The sequence below is a fragment of the Pseudomyrmex gracilis genome, unplaced genomic scaffold, assembly GCF_002006095.1.
Source record: "Pseudomyrmex gracilis isolate BER0280 unplaced genomic scaffold, ASM200609v1 scaffold_30, whole genome shotgun sequence".
NCBI lineage: Eukaryota > Metazoa > Arthropoda > Insecta > Hymenoptera > Formicidae > Pseudomyrmex > Pseudomyrmex gracilis.
The window spans coordinates 1,048,406-1,070,262 of record NW_018020614.1 but is presented as its reverse complement, the minus strand read 5'-3'; the positions used below and the strand labels follow the sequence as shown (position 1 = coordinate 1,070,262).

Genomic DNA, 21,857 nt, shown 5'->3' with positions numbered 1-21,857 from the left:
GTCGCGTGAATGATTAATTTCTTCTTAATCAATCGTTCTTCCTCTTCGTTTGATCATTTTCTTCTCCGGTGTTTCACACAATTTGGAGATTATTTTTTTCTCTTTCTTGTTTTTTCAACGTTTTTTTTTTTTTAATATTAAGAAGCATTTGCGCGTGCGCTACACGGTCTCGGATTAAAATACACGTGTACACATGTATATTTATATATACAGTATAGTCCATTAGTAGTGTGTTTCATTGTATTTATAATTTGTATATATATATATATATAATATATATATTTTAATTTTATTTTTATTATATATATATACGTGGAAGTCAAAAATTAATAAAGTTAAAAAAATATAATCTTCAAAATAGAAACTATAACCGTCTTTCTCTTCAGCTACAGCGCTATTGTGTCACTTTTTTTTTTTTTTTTTTTTTTTTTACGTGAGTTCCTTTATTTCTTTCGAAAACACATCGAACATCTTTTTGTTTTTTTTTTTTTTTTTGTATATACGCTCCTATACTGTCTGTGCTTGTGTTTTTATCGGCGCGGAATATTTATTATCCGTCTCTTGAAAATCGCGCGATCAATTTTGTCAAACGCAACGCAGCACACGCACACGCGACTATCTCGAGAACCTTTTCATTTTTTTTATCACACTTTCGCTTGTTGTTGTCTCGCGCGATTTTCGCGAGAAACGGCGAGAAAAAATTATATATCGCGATTGAGCTCTTTTTGTGTTTTTCTCGTAAATTCGCTCAAAACAGACTTCTTCCCAAAAACCTGACCTATCACGTATTCAAGTAAATACAACGTGAAAAATGATTACAAGGAAAAAGTGTTTGGTTTTTCTTTCGCGAGATGATGATCCTCTCTCTCTCTCTTTCTCTCGTGTGTTCTCGGTGTGAAGTGGCGCTTCATATCCGCTTCTACTAACTACTACCGAGCCTCTTCCGAAGTGTTGTGATGAATTTTTACGGCCGCGCGTTCGCGCAGTATAGACACCGTACATTGATTAAATGTATAAAACGTACGGATGCAACGTAAGCGAGCGTGACAATCGTGATAAAATGTCGTTTATTGCACTTGCGTTGTCCGCACGATAGATTTGCGAGCGGTATGAGCAGCATTCGAATCGTCAACATTTAGATAGACATTTTACGACGTGCAAAACTGTGTTGCGCGCGCGGTGTCAAGTGACTTTGAGAGGTGAGAGGCGCTTAAACTATAAGATCATCTAGTCGCGATGTTGAGGAGGGAGTGTAACAACATTTATCAATTGCGATTGTGTTCGAGACTGTGCCCCAATTTTCGCTAATAATAAATTTTCATCGTTCAGAGCTCGCGCTCTTGTAATTTTAAACGACAAAAACGAAGCGAAATGTGTTTTTCATAATTGAAGCGATCACGTGTTCTGTGCATTATACATATGCGGAATAATGTTATAAATATTATAGAATACGTGCGGAGTTTTCGCATTTGTGTCGAACTGAATTTTTTTTTACAATTCGTCGCAGGAGGGAAGGATGTTGTAGATTTTATTATTTTAATCGAGAAGTGACAGTTGTGTTTTTTCTTCCTCGCGTAATTTATTATTATTATTATCGTTTTTATTATTCGTAATTTCTCGAGCACGTTATAACAAGCGGAGTTATTTACACGGAACGTTGCGACTTCGTCGCTCGGAACAATGGGATCGCAAAATATTTATATTGCAGAACAGCGCGAAATGTCACGGGGAAAAGAGCAAAATCGTCGTTTTGCGCGAGAAACGGAACTTTATCTTCCAAATGAAACGGATTTTCTTGCGAACGACAAACAACTCGCTAACTTGGGTCAACTTGTTATCGCCGTTACGTAACAAATATTGTGTACATATATATATATACATGTAAATACATATAAAACTAAATTCCGACACGCGAATGATGTTGTTTATCGTCGCAACTTTATTTCGTGCGCGCTTCGAGTGAGACGAAAGCGGGCGATCCTACGACCTTTGGAGTCGATCTCGCGTCTCCTCGATTAAGACCGGGGAGTCATGTTAAAATAATAACAGACGTTTTTTTTACGTATCTGTTGTTGCAAGATATCGAAGCAAATACGACCGATCGCAACGTTTTATCATCACGTTGGTGGCAATTAAAAAACAATTGTTTTAAAAACGCCCGTTATTTCAACGTAAACATAACCCCGACCTGTAAAAAAAACTCGTATAATCGAGCATCTGCTTTTTGCACACAGATCGCTCGACACAGCAACTCGATAAATTTGCAAATAAATCAAAAAAAAAAAAAAACAAACCGATTATTTCGCGAGGATTGTGTCGATACGCACGGTTTCCCCGCAATACAATACGTTAATAAATACATCGTGCAACAACAATTTCAACAGTCAATTCTAGTTTTGGCAAACTAGAAGCTCTCAGACTCGCTCGGATGTCGGTTAAATAAAACAATTCCAGTGTTGTGATTCTGCATGCGATTTCACAGTAGGTAGTGTAATATCGCGCGTTATGCGCGCACCTGCAGAGAAATAGCGCGCGCCCTCGAATGGAAGCTACGTATGTAATTAAACTTCGCGCGCGAATGGAGTTTGGAGATTAATTGAATATGAGTCATACACGCATTTTCTGATGCGATATCGTCAATCTGTTGAGGGTAGATATATTTTGCGAAATATGAAACGGCACCGAGCCATCGTTTTCCGCGCGCGCGCGCGCGGAATATGAAATATAAAATATCGCGCCGAGAGAAGTGAATGGCGCGCGAAATATCGATTGAATTAGATATCTGATAGCGCGGCGCGTTCGTCAAACATCACTTTTAATTAAACAGGAGGAGATGGAGGGTTGAAAAAGCTGGCCCTCTCATTGTAGCGTGGCAGTACGCAGATACGCTTGGCTACTTTTGTACGCAGATAGAGTTTGGACCGGCAAATAGATTTTTTTTTTTTTTTTTTCAAAGAGTCAGAAAGCACGTTTTTTCGCTCGTTTTTTGGTTTTTTTTTCGTTCGACAAATTTGCTAGAAAAATCGATAACACACGTATACATAATACCTTACAATCATATACGTACGTATATCGCGTTATTATTAATAGAAAGTTTAGTAAATACAAAGATGACCAAATTAAGGAGACTCGCTTCTCTCTCTCTCTCTAGGTCGGGATCGACTTTCGCGCGGAAATCTGTTCGAAAAGAAAAAAAAAAAAAGAAATGTCGCGAAACGCGTCCGAGGAGGGCGCGAGATATATGTTGTTATTCTCCCGTTGTTTTCCCGCGTGTTTATATCCCGTAAGAATTTCCACAAATCTCGTTCCGGTCTCCTTAACTTGTCACCGAGGTACGTATTTTTCCACTGGATGGACATACGTTATAGTTAGTCGTGGCGGTTGTTCCCGCCGTGTCTCGGTTTCGTATATAAACTTATACAATAAACAACAGAACTTTTTTGCGCTTTCTTTCGCTTGCCGTCGTTGGCTCGACCGTCGCGGAGACGCTTTATAATCATCGTCTCGTAATCGAGCTCTGCGTGTGTATGTAAATGTCAATCGCAGTTGCAGCGAACTTAACTGGTCCGTCCGCTAATTCGTTAACAAACGTGTAAAAAACGTGTACGTGTCCGTGAATGAAAACGCAACGGTTTAAATATAGGAATGATTGTACGATCGTCTTCGTTTCTCGCGCGGGAAAAAAAAAAGTCCCCGCCCCGTCGGAAACTCGCGAAGACAAAACGGCTTGCAACTGCGCGAGGAAAATAAATCTCGTGCAACTCTCCTTTGTCCTCTTCGCGTCGCGAACCAAAAAAAAAAAGACATAAACCTCTTTCCGCACCTCGTGTTTTCCTTTTCGACGTGGAAGACCCTAAACCTAACTTGACGTGTGTGTTGTAAAAATAGGCGAGTCTTACGCTATTGTTAATACGGGTGCGTCGGCGAGAGAGCGCGAGAAGAGGTAATTACTCCTTCAGCTCGGTCTCTTGATTCTCCGAGCCCAGCAGGGTCGACAGGGTGGATTTGTCATCCTCGTGCTCCTCAACTTCCGGCTCCTCGATGTTCGACCTCTGACGTCTCGACAGTTTCCGCTGCACGTAGAACGTCAGGAGGAAGCTGACGATCAGCAGCACCGACATCCCCGCGACGAAGATGTAGAGGATTAGGAGCGGAGTCTGGGTCTGATTCTGGCAAAATGCAATAAATATGACGCAATTAACATTATCATTGTACAACAAGCGTGTCTGTTACGAAATTATTGAATAATGTGACACACGGTTATATATAATACGGCTATACTTTTTTTTTCTAACAATTTGTTTTCGATACTCAAAGACAACGCGAACTAATTTCTGCAACAATGCGCCGAACACTCGATACGATTCCAATACGTTTCTCAACTGTATTTCGAATCATCTTCTCAGTTGGTACAATTTTTTCACTATTCTCTTATTTGTCGGTCGATTGCATACCAAAAAATTAATTTTTTCTTTTCAGTTCGATTTCAAGACACGTTCGCGAAAATTAGTTTTTATTTTTCTCTCATGATTTCAGAGACCGTAGTTTTCCTTTGGTCCACAAAGTTCGCAAATATTAAATAAATAAGCAACCTTTTCGAGATCGATTGCGACGACTGCTTTAATTTGCCATTAGGTCGCGGTCTCTCTGTACATACATCAAGCTTTGCGTGCTAGATGATACCGTTGCGTCGCGACGCTCGTTGGCCATCGGCGCAATAACCTGCTTGAAATTCTGATTTGTCCATCTTGCAATGCACGGAATTCACGATGGTGTCCCGTTTAATACCGTCCGAACCTTCCGCTCTCGAAAGCTATTCGCGTCTCGTCCGTGTGGAATTTGACATAATATATATTTTGATCTCTCGGCACGAGACGTGTGGACGGAATCCATTATTATTATTATTGTCCGAGTCTTGAGTGACTGGACGACATTTGCGTATCTATAACCGCATCGCTCCACAAAATTACGAACAATTCTCGCAATTGAGTACCGAGCAAATAATTTGCTATTGCGACTGAGAGAAAGATAATGAATTGTTTTTTATTATCTTGATCACAAATTTACGCGAATGTGAATAATCCTTTCGAGAAAGAGAGAGAGCGCGAGAAGAAAGAAATGTATTTGTGTTTATCTTCAGAAAAACTCTTATCTCGCAGAGATAATAACTTTATAAATATTTATTATATCGCGCGATATCAAGCTTGATCAAAGAGATTCGCTCTCCGCGATATTCGCGAACGTATCACCCTCCTCCCCGTGTCATATCCTCTCCCCCGTGTGATATAATCCACTGTTCCTTATCCTGCGAGATATGAATATTCATCGGAAAATGTTGTTGCTACTCTCTGTTACCCCAGTTACCGCTTAATATGCAAAATACAGGCCGGGCAGACGCCACACGGTGTATCTCCGATGTATTCACATGTAACTACCGCGGCGTCATAATACCGGTAAATATATGAATTAGCAGGCACTCAAGATCCTGTTAATTCCCTGTGCATCGCGTTGCCGGCGCCGCCGTCACCGACCACCGCCACCGTCGCCGCGCGCGTATTGCGGTATTACATTCTACGGTGTGTGTGTGAATTAAGCAATTTTTAATTCCACGCTAAATTAAGCTCCCGTGTTCCCGTAAAAGACGGGGAGCGCGTGTAAAATACAAAACGCGCGTTGCCGCGTCAAGCGCAATTTATGAAAATTGGATAAAGCGAAATTTGTTCGGGCGAGCAGCTGTTAGCTCGATAAGTCAGCTCGAACAGCACACAGCGCCCGCTAAAAAGCTTCCGAGCGCGGTAAAAGCTCCTGCGACGCGACGCAACGCAACGCGACGGTGGAAATGTTTGGCAAAAATATTTTTCGGCTAAAATGTCGGCGAACCGTGTTACGCGCGCGCACGATGTGCGCAGCGAGACAGCTGTTTTCCGTCCCGATAAGTTTTATTAATTATACACGCGCTTTCAGCTTTTTAGCTAAAATTTGAAACTCGCAGTTTGTGTTTCGTCGACGAGAAAGTTGTTCCGATTAAATTTTTGATCGAATTTCGATGCCGCGATACAAAACACGTTTTTTTATTTATTTATTTGTCTTTTCTCGCGCGCGTGCACCCGCGGGATATTCTGAAACGCAATTCGCGCGATTTACGGAGAGGTATTTTTTTTTTTTTTTTTTTCTGTTTCGCGCGCAAGTACGTGCAGTGTTCTTAAAGATCTTTAGATGCAGCGCAAGCATTTCCGTGGCAACGAGTAAGCATTATCGGCTCAAGAGAGAACACGCGGCTTTTATATTGATTGGCCTACGCGAGGTCGACGTTTTAAGAAAGCAGCTTTTCCCCCGGTTGCAAATACGCCGCTTCCTCGCGGGCGTAAAAATCTGACCGTGGGCGTAAGAATTTTCTTGTGAAATCACAGGAAGAAACATATAACCGAGAAGAAGATGCGCAAAATATATATCTTTTAGATGTATCTTCTTTTTTTCACACCACATATACGATACGTGTGTGATTTTAATGTACATATTACGTACACACGTGTATAGTGTAATGTACATACGACACATCTTCTTTTTTATACATACGTAGTATTTAAAAAAATATGTGACGCGATATCTCGCAAGACATTTTTCGCGGAAATTGCGATACGTAACGGGAGGGGGGGAGGGGAAGGAGAGGAGGACGGTATCTCACGTTCTGCGCGCGCTGCTTACCCCTTTTCTCGAAGGAAGGAAATAAAAAGTGTACATATGTCCCGATGGGAAACGTGCGAGAAAAATAAAGGCTCCGGGCGATTCCTTCGTCCGCTTTTAGATTCACGGGACATGGTTCTGCCTATCGATCGGACACGGTGTGCTTCACCAGTTTAGGTGTCTTTGGTGCAACGCGATCAATATTTATATGCGGGATGCAAAATTTTCGTGCCGCTTCGGGAGTCGGCAGACGATCGCCAGACTCGAAGATATGAGAAGAATGCACGCGGAAGTGACGCAATATATCACGCAGATCGCGTGCGCGCGCGCGCGCGTCCGGGGAGATAAAATTGCTCTATAAAATGTAATAACGGCAACGGCAACGAAATGAGTTCTTCGAGCACCGACATAAATCTAGGACCGGTTTTAAAAAATGAATCACCAACACTTGCCGCGGACATTGATGCGTACGCGGAAAAAAAAAAAGAGATTTTACTCGTGTAATTCTTCTTTTTTTCTCCCCACTTCGAATTGAGACATTATTCAAGGGATCTCGTCGTAAAGTAACAAGACGAAGAGTAATCAACAGACCATCGGAAAAGTAGCGGAATCGGTGCGAGAAACTTGTTCGAGGAAGCGTTTTCCGAGGAAAATTCTCGAAGAAAAATCAAGGCACGGGGAATAAAATACGAGTCAGCAGTTTTAACGTGGAAGTGATTCGCGTGATAGATGATCGCTTTATCAAAATGCAGAGCACTCGAAATCCCCTTTGGAATGCATCTTGCCTGGGGACGTCGTGCGTCGGGAGGCGGGCGGTTTGATCGAAAAATAGCGGAAGCACTTACCTTCCACTGGAAGTTGGCCGCGGGATCGGTGAAGAACCACTTCTGAGACCAGGGCCTTATCGTGCCCTCGGGCGTTTTGAATATCAGGCCCTCGAGGCTGAGATCTGACGCGAGCACGCTGGTGGTGATATTGCCCTTTTTGTAGGACGCGATGCCCGCCTTCATGTACATGTGCGGTATGGTCTCGTTCTCCCGCAATTTCAGTGTAACCCTCGGCATTTTCGGTTTCTTTCGCGGTGTTTTTGTCACCTTCGACAAAAACGTGGACGTGTCCTCCGTCGTGCCGCTCGTCGACACCCTCGACGTGGTCGAGGACGCCGTAAGGATGGTCGGTAGAATTGCGGAGGGTGAAGTTGATGTTTGACGCGCGCTCGTCGACGTTTCCATGTTCGCGGTTGTTTGTGGCGTAGTAATTTCCGTTGTGTCTGTAAGAAAACAAAAAAAAAAAAAACAAAAAAATCCGAGAGATGTCAGTAAAATTATTTAAATCCGAAAAAACTTGGTCATATGTCAATAAATTTCTGTAGCAAAACTTAAATACGTTGTTCCCTATCGACATTTGTCGTCTTGAAAATTTTACTTGAATTTTCTCGGTTAGAGAAAATTGAAGCTACAAAAAGAAAATGTCGCGCCGGTGAATTTTTAAACGTTCTTCTCAAATAATGCAAGTCGACGGTAATTCGATGTCTTATACACTTCCGTTATTGGCATAGTTGCGCGCGTTGTCATTAGTTTAGAAAATTGATACCGTCGCGCGTCTCGAAGAGGAATCGCATTTCGACGTCAATTTATGTTTGCGGAAAATCTGTTCTTACGTACATTTACGTTGCATTTTTACACGCTATTTTCCCGTAACATTCTGCAAGTAAACGAGAAAACATTGCATCTCGTCCTCGATATTTTCACGACACGCTTCTTAATTTAGTCAGCAAAAAGCAGAAAAATATGCGACGAAAATAGAAGAGAGGAATAACGTTTCGCAATATGTACCGCAGTATATTTACGAATGTTATTTTGCGAGAAGCGAATGAAACAAAATGTGCATACTAAGATATCGGATACAGCTGTTGATAAAAACAATTGAGGAAAAATATAATTGCGAAACAAATATATTTCAAATATCGGATAAAATACCTGTTAACGTGGCGTCGTCAACCACCACCGCCTCGTCCTCCTCCTCCTCTTCCCGAAGGATACCGCTGAGGGTTGAGATGGTGCCGTCCTCGAGGTCCTTCGTTCTGGTGACCTCGGCCGTCGACATTGTGGTCGTGGTGGCGATTCTACTTCTGTTCTTGCTCCCTACAGCGGCGTCCTTCGTCTGGCTCCTCGCGTACGTGTCGTTGACGATCAGCTCGACCTGCCTCATCGTCATCATCTTGTGGACCATGTGATCGTACTTGACCTGATTCACCATCACCGGCGCGCCCAGAATGGACACGACGATCAGTATCATGATCGTGCCCATCGTGTACTTGATATTCCTCGGCCGGGTCTTGCCGGAATTCTGCGGACATCCGCCGGACGCGAGCTGATCCGTCTGCGGCAGTATCGTATACTGCAGACTGGTGTCGCCTTTCCGCACCGTTTTGTACATAATTATTCAACCTGTCGGGACGGGGATTCATTCCGTTAGAAATACAGAATACGAATACCGCGATCCTACCCGGGAATCGTGCCGGGAATATGTATGATCCTGCTCCGGATATTGTGCGTTTATCTCTCGCGTGTTTATTTTTGCGATCGCGGCTTTACGCCGATCTAAATGCTTCGATTTTACCGTAAATGAAGAACAATAGCGAAAGAGCGAGAAGTCGACGGATTTATAGCGTTTAAATTGAATTTGTAGTCCGGTCCCCACATCGAGTGGGAAATTAAAATCAAGCGTGAATTCTAAATTCGCGGGGTTAACACACTCGGTTCGAAAATTAAATTACACGCTGTGTATCAGCTGCGTGTTTATACTCGATAAATAACAAGCGGCGTTTTCGCTTCACTTTATGAATTTACGATTTATTGAGTTGTTTTCGCCTAATGTAATATTCATCGATATGTATATATATATATATATATATATATATCGATATATAATACATACATATGTATATAACTAAGTTTTTATGTATAAATAGCGCGTTCTATGAATTTATTATTTCCAGATCTATTTTCATTGGCATTTAACACTATGAAAAATCTATACACGGCACGCGCTTTTATGTGACAATATTATCCCGGTCGTCTTCGAACTTTTATTCGGACTCGAGAATGTATTTCGTGGAGAGCGATATTTCTGGCATTTATTACCTCGTAAAGAATCGACCATGAGATAGATATCCGGGATTCGCGACCGCGGATGAAATATTCGAAAGATACGAAAATATATACAGAAATATATATATATATATATATGTATACATGTACGTGAGGCACGAAGGTGATCCGGTTGACGTGAAATCGCGCCGCGATGCAGTTTCGCGTTTTCATTTCATTCGTACGTAATTATTCAAACTGACGTGAAGAATCCCGTCGTCGCATCGAAGCGAAGAAAAGACGACGAGGCCGACGACGGCGCTTGACAGGTTCGCGTGAGTAGTCACTCCGAAAAAATTCGTTGCTCAAATTGTTTTTATCTTTTTATTTTTTTTTTGTTTTTTTTTGTTTTAAGAAATTGTTTTGAGAGGATAAATGTGCGAGAAAAATCTCTCTCTTTCATCGAGAGATCAAATCTTCTGAAAAAGTTTCGCAAAACTTTAAAGAAAATTAATGAATATGTTAAAAACTTTAATTAAGATTACATCGTAGGCGACAGTTTTTTTTTCGCGTAAACATTGCTTCCGCTTGGAAAGGAATATTAAATATGCATTTCAGAAGGAAGAGAGAAAATTACAGAAACGCGCATTAAACGTGACATTCGCAGAGAATGTTCCGGCGCAATGTTTTTCTCTGGACAGACTTGTAGCGGAGTTTTTTGGTCGAAATTATTATAAATATCTTCCGAGATCACATAATAATGCGCACAGCCGAAATTACAAACCGAAGGTCCAAATTGAAAATTTGCACACGATGTCAAAGTGAAAATCGTCACTCGCGCGTGGAATTAATTTTGCATTAATTTAACGATCGCAAAGGAGGACAGTTTGTGTTGTGTTTTTTTTTTTTGTTTCGTTATTAGAAGCTTGTTATTGAAAGCTCGCGGGATACTCAGGCAATAAACTCGAGGCAAGTCCTCTTTCGAACTTCGATCGTGAAATAATGTTTAATTAAATCGTCTACCATGGCGGAAATAGAAAGGCGTTTGAATCGGCTCGCGCAGAAAGCGCTTGACATTTAAAAACCGCACATTGTTTGAAAGCATGTCAACGAGTTCGTAGAACGTGGGTCGCGAACTTAAAATATCTATTATTAATATAAACGGAGATAGAGCTAACAATCGCTGCACATACGTGTGCGTGTGTGTTTGGGAATATAATTTTAGCAATTAAATTTGAACACGACTTTATCTTCAATTGAACTTATTTGAAAACGAAATCAATTTTCTGCCGTTTTCTTGGTAAATGTTTAAGTCGATTTAAAATCAACCAATAAAAGAAATATATTTGAACAAAAAAAAAAAAAAAAAAATAAGGCCAGTAATTTGAACATCTCTTAAGACACACGAATATAAAATTATTTTTTTTAAAACCACGCTGATGCAAACAAACGTACTTATCGGGGGTATTGACGCTATCGACTTTTACGATGAAATATACCGTCTGGCAGACGAGCAGGACACGCCGGAAATTGGAGCCAAGACGGTCAATTACACCCCGTTTGAACCGGTGTCGACGGCTTGCTTTAAAAAAAGAAAAAAAAAAAAAAATTATCCGGGACGTTATCGAGCCCCCGCTCGACGAACGAAAGAGACCGTCGCGCGGTCGATGCTCGACATTTTCGCGTTACCAACCGATCGCGGAATCAATGCACGTCGAAATTTACTCGCGAACAATTCGGTGGAACACGTCAATAACCCCCGTAGGAAAAAACAGATAAATTATTCTCGTCGCGTCTCTCTACACGTACGGAATTGCGCGGACTTTCGAGCGAGGAAATGGAAAAACCGGGTGGGAGCGAATCGCATCGCGCGAGTTCGCGATCGAAAAAACGTACTCACGATATGTGAATGGCGGACGATACTCCCTTTGGCTAGCCCTGCCGGTCTCCCCGGTGTGTGACGGCGCGGTACACGGCGATCCGGGACAGGCAGAGAACCTCGCCTGTGAGGGAAACTCACACACAGTTGGAAAATGCGCAGATGCGACCCCGACGACGACGAACGGCGGCAGCGGCGGCGGCGACGAGGTGCGCGCGTCGGCGCGTACATCGCTCCTCTCCCGGACTGCCGGAAGTTGGTTCGAATATCGCCCCGAGTGACGGGACGTCCGCGCGCGGGTTCGACGGGCCAAAGGTTCAAGGACGGATCCCGGAAGGTGCCGACCGTGAACTTATGCCGTCGAGTTTTAGGCATATTTTCGCCTGGCACCGCCCGCGCGCCAAATTCCGATCGCGGTGGCTTATCGAGCGGAGGGCTGATCGATATAGGGAAAAAAGTCGCGGTCGACGGGTTTATCGTCGCACGAATCGCGCTGGCGGAGTTGAATTTGATTATTTCGAAATTTAGGAAAAAAAGGATCTTTAATCCAAAAAAAACGATCAAAATGTGAAGCTGATTATATTTTTCTAAAAAAGTTTACTGTGATAATGTTGACGCGCAAGTGAATTCGATTAGATAATTACCGTTTCTAAAGTTGCGTAATATAAAAAAAAAAAAAAAAAAAAAATCATAAAAATGAAGTTTAATTCGCGCGAGAAAAGACGGGAAGGAGAGAAAAAGGAAGATCATCTTTTTGCTTTCGAGAAACAGCATTTTATTGCGCTATAAAAAATATATACCGTGTATCTAGCTTAAATAATATCTTCAGTAACATTAGGAACAAATTTGTACGTAACAGTGGAAGACATTGTTACTGGAATGAATCTCGCGTAATCCTGCGCATAAATTTGAAAGTCCTCGAGAGATAATATGATACGCTATAAAATTAAACACCTAACGCATTTCAAATCTTATTGCATGGTAGGCATTGCTGTTGACGACAATATGTCGCTAGCATCACCGGACCTCCATAGCTGAGTCACAGTCTTTGTTTGCGTGTGGAAATTTATCCCCTGAAAATAAAAAAAAAAAAAAACAAAAACATAAAGCTAACATTATTACAAGACACACAATTTCGTATAAACATGTTAATTAGTTCATTTCAAAACTAATAAGAAATATAATATTTTGTAGCTGACTTAGTCTGTTAAAACAAAAAAACGCAAACATGTAAGTTGATAACTCTCGCAAAGATTTACACACAACGCTTGGCTCTTATTCAAGTCGAAGTCACGTGAAGATGTTATGCACTCACGTATTTCCCATAAAAGTGGTTATCGCCGAGGAAGGAACCCTTGTTGCCGGTGAAGCTGAACATCGGCAGGGGGACGGGAATGGGGACGTTAACACCGACTTGGCCGGCTTCGATTCTGTTCACGAATGCTCTGGCCGTCGCGCCATTTGTCGTGAAAACTGCCGTGCCGTTGCCGTAAGAGTTTTTATTGATGATGTCGATTGCCTCGTCGGTGCTGTCGGCGAACATGCACGACAAAACTGGACCGAATATTTCTTCCGTGTAGCACTTCATTGTGGGCTATATATAAAAAGTATATAAAAATTGCAATGCAATGTGAAAATATTTATTTGTAATTTAGTAAATTATTTTCACTTTGTTATTGTTTTCTAATTAAAACTGAAGTCAACAAAAATATTAATTTCACACCTTAACATCGGTCAGCACTGTAGGTCCAACGAAGTTTCCGTTCTCATAGCCGGACACGACGATGCCTCTTCCATCGAGAGCCAGTTTCGCGCCGTCCTTAACACCGGATTCGATCAACTCGCAGATCCGCCGCTTCGCTTGCGGCGATATAACGGGTCCGAGATCGGTATCGGGTACGTGTCCGGCGTTCACCTTCAGTCTCTTCGCCGCCTCCGCCAGATCGGGGATCCATTCCTTGGATTTGCCCACGAAGATGGCAACCGAGAGTGCCATGCATCGCTGGCCGGCGGCGCCGAACGCCGCACCGACGATTTGCGACAGCGTTTTGTTCTTGTTCGCGTCCGGTAAAACGATGCAGTGATTCTTAGCGCCCATGTTGCACTGCACCCTCTTGCCGTGGGCGCTGCTCTGCTTGTAGATATACTTGCCCTGCGAATTTGAGAAATTTTAAAAAATAGTTTTTTTCCGGACAACAAAACATTATTTAATTATTGATTTAGAAAATTAAGATCGCGAATTTGAGAAATTTGTAAATTTTTTGCGAGACCGGAAAATCTATTTAATTGTGATTTTAAGAAAAAACCGCGCGGCACGTCTGTGTATCGGAGAGATAAAAGAACTGCGGATAAAGCGCGAGACACATTTCGATATTCTCTCCGATCGTTTTTTTTTTTTCTATTTTTCGCTTACCGCTTGATCGGAACCAACGAAGGAAACTGCCTTGATATCGGGATGCTCGCAAATGAAATCCACGGTCGCGTGTTGGCCGTGTATAACGTTTAAGAGTCCGGGTGGCGCGCCGGCTTTCGTGAAGAGATCAGCGAGGATCATAGACGCACCTGGGACCCGTTCCGAGGGTTTCAGGATTGCGGCGTTACCGCACGCGACCGTTATCGGAAACGACCAAAGTGGTATCATAGCGGGAAAGTTGAAAGGACAAATGGACGCGGTAACACCGAGAGGGACTTTGTACGACACGATGTCCATATCCGTAGCAATGTTGGCCGAGGACTCGCCCATCTGGAGCGTCGGAATCGCCGTGCAAGCATCGACGACCTCTGCACATTTGAAGCACCGATCGATAAATATATTTTTTTAATTAAATATCGATCGTGCGATATATTAAACAAATGACATGAGAACACAATCATAATTCTTGCAACACGCGATAAATTATTATTTTATAAAATTTGCAACACATTGTTTTTTATAAAAATTTATATATTTAATAACTTAAATAAAATTCAGAGTATATTACAGTTATATACAGTTTGGAATATAAACTATGTGTAACAATGTTTAACGATAATTTGACACGATTTACTTACGAAGACCTCGAAGCACGTCCCCCTCAGCGTCGGCCATAGTTTTTCCATTTTCTTTTACGAGATTTTCCGCTATTTCTTTCTGTAAGGAAATAAATATATTTTGCAAAATAATATGTAAATCATATTGTAAAATATTTTCTCCAATGTTTTAATTTTTTTTTATACGCGAACGTAAATTTGTAATAAAAAACAAAACTGACCGAGTGTTCGCGGATGAGAGCCTGATATTTTAGCATCAAGTTCTGTCTCGTGAGCACGCTTGTGTGTCGCCACTTGTCGTAGGCCTTTCGCGCGCTTTGCACCGCGTTTTCCATCTCGTCTCTCGTACATTTCGGAGTGCGACACAACAACTGATTCGTCGCTGGATCGTGTACATCCGTGAACTCCGTGGCTCTCGATTCTGTCGGACAAATTTGTTATTTGCAAAATTGAACAACAGAGTGCGAACGAACGGAGCTTGTTGCGATCGCGCATGCACAATTACCTACGAATTGTCCGTCGATGTACATTTTTACCGTCGGGGCGGCATTGCTGTAGGATCTCGTGATGAATCGGGTCTGAAAAATCGTGACAGTAACTTTGTGTGTTTTGAATTTAAATAATTTTCCCACGTTAACAATAACATTAATACGACACGAAAGAAAAAGTTAGCGAACACAAGTGATTCGCAAAATTAATATTTAACGACGAAATTTTTTGAAACGTGGCGAACAATGCAGGATTTTAATTAAAATTTTATTTCTGACGTAAATCCGCAAAACACATTATCAGTGATTTCCGGATATACATTGTCAAAGGTTCAAAATATTCATCTTTAATTAGCAAACCAAAATTATCTAACGATATCGCTTTGTTCAATAAATAACATAAATGACATTGTTGTCGAGTGTTTACTGCCGTTTGTCTCGCATTACAAAAGTTTCGCCAACCACAATTGGTAAATGTTATTCGGCTCTTGCGAGCGTCATTGTCGCGTTTGAAGGTCAATTGCTCGAACAATTGTCACTCTATAAATCATCAACGCATTCTGCATGACATTTAGGAGCGTTGAGGCATTTCGCGCGTTTAAATTGTCTCGAAAAATTTATTGTAATTTTGATTGGACCGATAAGGCAACTGTGTTGCAAGAGGATAGAGTTTTTGTATTTATACACGCGTTCTCAAAATGCAAAAAGTAGAAAATGCGACGTTCTTTCGAAGATAAGAAAAATGACGATGCGACGAGAGAGTTTGTTAATTTGTGCAATACACAATTGCAAAGCAAAACTATGTCAATGACGTGCGGAAAATATGTTTTTCTGGGTTATCAGTTTTACTGGAATATTATCGGCACGTATGTATATCGGTTGTCACGTGTAATCGCCAGGTTTTGATAAGCGCGCTAACTTGTTTAGAGAACATCTGTGAAAACACTAAATTTAACTGCGTTCACCACTCACGAAGATTTTTTTATACCAAAGAATATACTAGATGTAAAAGTAAGATAACTATCAAAACAACTACTCCGAGTCTGTTTGCAATGTTTCTCATAACTTTTTATTAAATATTAATATTTTGTGTGAAATTTTACAAAGAAAGTGAACGTGACTGTGTTAAAATAATCGAAGAGAATACAAAACACAATAAAGACAAAGAGTCAATTTTTCTTTCAACTTTTAATTCTGCGAGTTGTGTTTTGTGAAATTTATCACATTGAAAAAAAACATTGACACGTGCGAATTATTTGTTCGTCGCGCTGAACATACGGACGTATTTTTGAAGTTCGTGGAATGCTCGCTAGATGGTTCGATTTGCATTGCGTTACACACGTCCGATGTTCGCGGTTCGCAGTCGAAAGTCGGAGCAAATAAATTTCGGACGAACGCGCGAAATGACAGTCGGCACACCGAGCGCGACGATTACGTGCATTTTCCGTACCTCACACTTTGCGATTCTTACGAGAAGCGCCATGCTTCCGATCAATACGTTCTTCGGAGCTGTCTGCACGAAACTGAGTTGATTCACGTAGGTCAAATAAATAATATGGTATTTAATCAGCGTGCAATGTTTTTCGTCAGGATAGTACGCGTACTATCAGAACGCGGCGAGTTATCGATGTCTCGACGTCTAACGATAACTCGAATCGCACGAGAAAACGATCGAGAACTATCGATGCGCTAAACATTTTTCATAGTCGAACACTTTCGTCATTTAAAAAAATAGAGAAACAATTATTGAGAGAAAAACAAGTTTCAATTGTCAGTAATACTCTTCGAGAAAGTTTTACAAAAATTTGACATGGTAAAAGTATTTTAATTAAAAATGCGTAAATAGAAAAATATTTTTATCGAATATCACAACTAACTCAAGTGAATTTTTCTACGTTATTTTTATTTGCGATAATAATTATCAAATATTTTCAAATATTTATATTTAACACGATCTTTTTCATCAAGAAGACCAGCTGCTGATAACAAAGTAGGTCTGGACGCTCGCTCTCGAGATGCCTCAGATGTCGCTAGAATGTTGCATTACCGGATCGTTAAAAAAAATTGAACATATCAACTTACGATAAGATAAACATTACGATTTATTTACGTTTCGCAATATTTTGACTTATTTGCAATGTGCAGACATGCACCAGGTTTAACCCTTCAGTGCCAGACATAAAAAATGACCTACTAGTTGTCCAGGCTGGGTCTGTGAGGTCTACGCGACTTTAAGTTTTAATATCTCCGCAAAAAGCAATTTTGGATGGATCTCGGAGACCCATATCTGGCACTGAAGAGTTAATTCAAAGATAAGAAGAGGATGATGTAACTTAAAAACTGGTCGAGATTTAAATCACGAGAAGATAAATGTTTTTTTTAATAAATCTTATTGACGTTTGCGTGTCTCAGAGTGTGATTAAAACCAAAAAAAAAAAAAAAAAAAACTCGCACACGAATCGCTTTCTTTGTTCTCGACGCTGTGTTCCGATTCCGTGATCCGAAGACGAAAGAAATAACAAGAGGCAAAAGCGCTGAGCTAATGATCGGCCGATCGTGCACGTCACGTGATTATATGAGACTCGATTGGCGGACAATCATCGAGCTCAATGAAGTATCACTCAAGGAAATCTGAATACGCTCGACCGCGCGTTCTGTTCGCGCGCGCAACAATATGCGCAAGACGAGAAAAGCGCTGAAAATTTTCCCGTCTCGCGAATCAAAGCGCAAACAAACGCTTCCTATCATTTATTAGCAATAATTACCAACTCGGAACGGAGGGAAACGTCATTAGAAATCGTGAATTGGATTGCAACAATAAATGTGCATTGAATTCAGCGACGTTGTGACTTTCTAGATTTCCTTTTTAGATTTCTAGATTGCCTCTCTCTCTCTCTCTCTCTCTTGTTTGCTGAAATCATCGATCGTATTCGCACGAATGTTCGAAAATCGTAACGCGATTTCTCAAAAATCGCGCTGTTCGAAAAAAAAACTCGGCGCCGCTTCAAAACTACGCGCTCGAGAAATAATAATAATTGGAAAACGTGAAACGTTAATTGCGCGGAGCGTATTCATTAATTTCCGTTTTCACAAACAGAAAACTAATTATATCTTTATTGAAATCTCCAGGTTTTTCTCTCGGCGCAAACCGTGAGCGCCTCGTTTTATGCACGAATGACCGCGTACGCGCACAAATCGATGGTTACACGCCGATAAATGTCTGATTACCGCAACTCGCAGATCGCGAGCACGAGATAATCGAGCACAAAGTTAAAAGCACCGTGTGCTTCCCTCCCCCGTGGCGATCGTTCAAACTGCGCTGCGCTCGCAACGCAGCGTACTGTGTCCTTCGCGTTGCCGGTGGAATGATAAAAAGTGAAAAGTGCCGCGCAAAATACGTGTTTCTCCGAATAAATGGAAGAGTTCGATCCTCGTCAAACTGCGTGTGTGACATAACGGCGACAATATAATCTCTCTTCTGCGTTAACCGCCGCGAGCGCAACTCTCGAGAGTTTTCCGCGCGTCATTACTGCGTTTCACTGCAGACAACGACGAATAGATCGAATCCGAGTTCTCCGATCAAGTCACTTCAACAAATTGGAAATCGTCGTGGCGCAGCAATTTGTCCAACCGCGAATCGTCATTAATCTCCTTAGCGGTTCTCGGACCTAATAATTTTGCTCCGTTGCGAGCAATGCGTATGTCAGACGTGTAATGCGTGTGACAAATTTATTTCTACACAATTGGAATATTTTTATTCGATAAATTATTTCTCTGGATTGTCTCGACCTTCTTGTTACGACGATATTATTGGATTTGTAAAAGTTACGGAAAGCAAGTTTGGGTTTATTCTCTGCGAAATTTTCACGTGCCGCTCGAAAAAGAAATAAAATAGCTAAAAACATTGCGCAAGATGATATTTTAATTACAAACAAGGTAATTTAACGAACATTTGTATTCGCACTTAAAAGTGCGCGACGATATTTGTCAGTCGATCTTCGTCCGCGCTCGCGGAGTTTTTTGGCGTTGTGCAAAGATTATGTTATCGGCCTGGCAAGGATATCGTAACGTGTTTTGTAACTCGCTTGTTCGGCACGTTGAATATTAAGCCCGGCTCTGTAACAGCGCGGAGTCTGCTTTGCAAATTAAACGGTCTTCTCGAAATGTCATCACGGGCATGTCTTCAGTTTGCAGATTAAAAGAACGCCGAGAGATACCGAAAACCGAGACTATTTCTGCGTTAAAAAATAATAAAAAATAATAGTTCTAGTTTTTATAGGAATATTTTAGAAAAAAAAATTGTTTCTGACGACAAAAGTAAAATATTAAAAAAAAAAAATACATAGTTTGCAACTTTTGGACCCTCTTCAGAATTGCAAAAAATTAATGCTAGAAAAACTTAATCTCGACCTTTTAATGCCGAAACGTTATTGTCGTATCTCGCAAAACAAAAATTTCGAGCGCACGAAGATTTCTGTTCCGGGATGATCCTGTAAGGAGAGGCGCGCGTGAAAGTTCGTCACCTATTCTAGACGGCGAGTAGAAAGTCTTTTTATTTCTTTTTATATATCGCGGGGCCGGCCGCCGGGAAACACCCACGTGACTTACACGAGTTGCGTATGATTTGTGGGTCGTTCGCGTTCGTGCGCTTAATGCAACCTCATAATTCATCGTACACACACACACACACACACACATACACACACGCGGGCGTGTGTATTCTCCTCGCGATTAGAAATCACACGCGTACGTGCACACGTGTGCGATCGAATAACGCGCGTGTTGCGATTCGATTGTCAACCGGACGGACATATTTCGAATGTATATATCTACAGTTGCGGAATATTTGCCGCGTCGTGTTTGCGCCACATTTCTTGTTTTCGCATTGCGCGCGTTTCTTTCGGGGAGCGCGCAAACACGCGCGCGCGCGCGCGCTGCACCGAAAGCGCAAACCCACGTTGTTCGTTGTATTTTCTCAAGCAACAGTCTCCGTGTTGTGGAAGAAAATACGAGGTGGACGTTGTGGTAATACTCTCGCGTATAATGAAAATAAATAACGTTAGAGAACTTTTAACGTTGGAGAAAAAATAATAATAAATTGATACGGTACGCGTATTTGAAGAACTTTCGCAATATATATTCGCGCGATTCTCCGAAAGTTTTGACGACGAGATACTGCGTGTACCGCGTATAAAGCAACTGTTTTTCAAGACCCGACATTTTTATCTGACGAATTAATTATCAGATATCTAAATAATAAACACAACAAGAGCAGGTAGCAAAACAAGTAACAGAAGAGGAAAAAACTCGAGAAAATGTTTAACACTTGCGTGATAGCGCAGTTGTTCTATTTTATTTCCCAGATAAATTTTCGGTCGCGGCTCTCTTTCAACGATGACGAAAACGTTAATAATTCGAGAACATTAAGTCTTAGTACACTCTGTGTGTGCACATATTAATTACACACGAACGGGCCGCGTGCATTTGCACGTAGGAGGACACGCTCGCTCCCGCGAGCTAGGACACGAAAACGGTCTCGCGTAACACGCCGGCTTTAATATTCAGCGCGACGCGAAACGGCGGTCTGTATTACGAAATCGGCGCGTTGCAAGACACCTGGTAATTCGATAATAATGTACGTGGGTAAAAGGGGCGCGCGAAATACACCGCCACAAGACGACACCGGCCCGAAGTGACGACGTACGACGCCTCGAATTTCGTAATTTCGGAGCGGGAGGCTGCGCGCTTCTCACGGGTTTGCTCGATTCCGACGGGCGCGCGCGTCGCAAGGTGCGATACCTACGCGCCCGGTCGTCGTTCGTGCGGGAAAACGTCGCTCGAACACGTGTGTGTCGCAATATACTCCTCTCTCGGTCAATCTTATTACGGCCGCCCAAACGCGCGCAAGGCCTGTAATTTTCAGGTGCTGCTTATACGAATTACAAAACCGGGAAGCACCGTAAAAACACGAAGCGATCAGTTAGAGAAGAACGCGCGCGCTTGTCTCGATAACGATTACGGTTTTGAAATGGTATTTTTCCACTGCCGAGAATTTTGTAGATTCGATAAATCAAACGGTAATTGATTAAGAAATGTATTAGTTAGTCAGAGTGTTAATTATAAGTGATTAATGAGTATATGATAATGAGAAAAAAAAAATATATATTTTTTAAGAACTTGAAAAATTTTCTCTTGGCACTAATGATGTTTTGCGAACGAACCAAGAATTTAAAAATAAGACCGCTGAAAGAGTCGAGCGCAAGCTGTCGAGGAGCCCGGAACTCGTAATTGCGAAGTTGTTTGTTACGACATCGGAATAGGAAATGGTTTCGATCGGATTCGTTATGCGACTCGGGAACCGATCTAACGATCTCGTAAGCCCGCGGTGACGTAGAAAAACGACAGTTCGCCGGTGACGTATGAAACGTGACCGCGACGTTTACACGATCCGTGGAAGATTCTCCGGATTCTTGGCGATCGTTCAAACGGACCCCGGCGAGAGTTTAAAGTCAGTCTTTATCCCGCGAACGTGCCAGCGGCTGCGAGAAATTTGCAAGTTCAATCCGCCGTCTTTCTTCAAGCTGACCCGAGTCGCTTCGGTTACCTCGGGTCATTAAGGAATTAAAGGAATTACGAATTGTCAGATTAAAACACTCTCATTTCTTACATAAATAAAATTCGGTA

At 41.8% G+C, this 21,857-nt stretch overlaps 2 protein-coding genes across 3 annotated transcripts; both read right to left on the bottom strand.

Moving 5' to 3' along the window:
* Positions 1-412: 412 nt before the first annotated feature.
* On the bottom strand, positions 413-11,789 carry LOC109852525. Of its 2 annotated transcripts, none has more exons than XM_020423744.1 (4): positions 11,673-11,789; positions 8,664-9,134; positions 7,530-7,954; positions 413-4,169 (listed from the first exon to the last, which is right to left on the bottom strand). In XM_020423744.1, the coding sequence occupies exons 2-4, from the start codon at positions 9,121-9,123 to the stop codon at positions 3,948-3,950; spliced, it is 1,107 nt and encodes a 368-aa protein (XP_020279333.1). In that variant the 5' UTR covers positions 9,124-9,134; positions 11,673-11,789; the 3' UTR covers positions 413-3,947. The 2 variants fall into 2 exon arrangements, with proteins under 2 accessions (XP_020279333.1, XP_020279332.1); XM_020423743.1 differs by having other exon boundaries at positions 11,677-11,789.
* A 624-nt stretch (positions 11,790-12,413) lies between these two features.
* Positions 12,414-16,719, bottom strand: LOC109852535 (probable methylmalonate-semialdehyde dehydrogenase [acylating], mitochondrial). The gene is made up of 8 exons (XM_020423767.1): positions 16,624-16,719; positions 15,191-15,263; positions 14,907-15,106; positions 14,707-14,785; positions 14,069-14,436; positions 13,379-13,807; positions 12,971-13,249; positions 12,414-12,728 (listed from the first exon to the last, which is right to left on the bottom strand). The coding sequence occupies exons 1-8, from the start codon at positions 16,654-16,656 to the stop codon at positions 12,627-12,629; spliced, it is 1,563 nt and encodes a 520-aa protein (XP_020279356.1). The 5' UTR covers positions 16,657-16,719; the 3' UTR covers positions 12,414-12,626.
* Between the last annotated feature and the right edge of the window lie 5,138 nt (positions 16,720-21,857).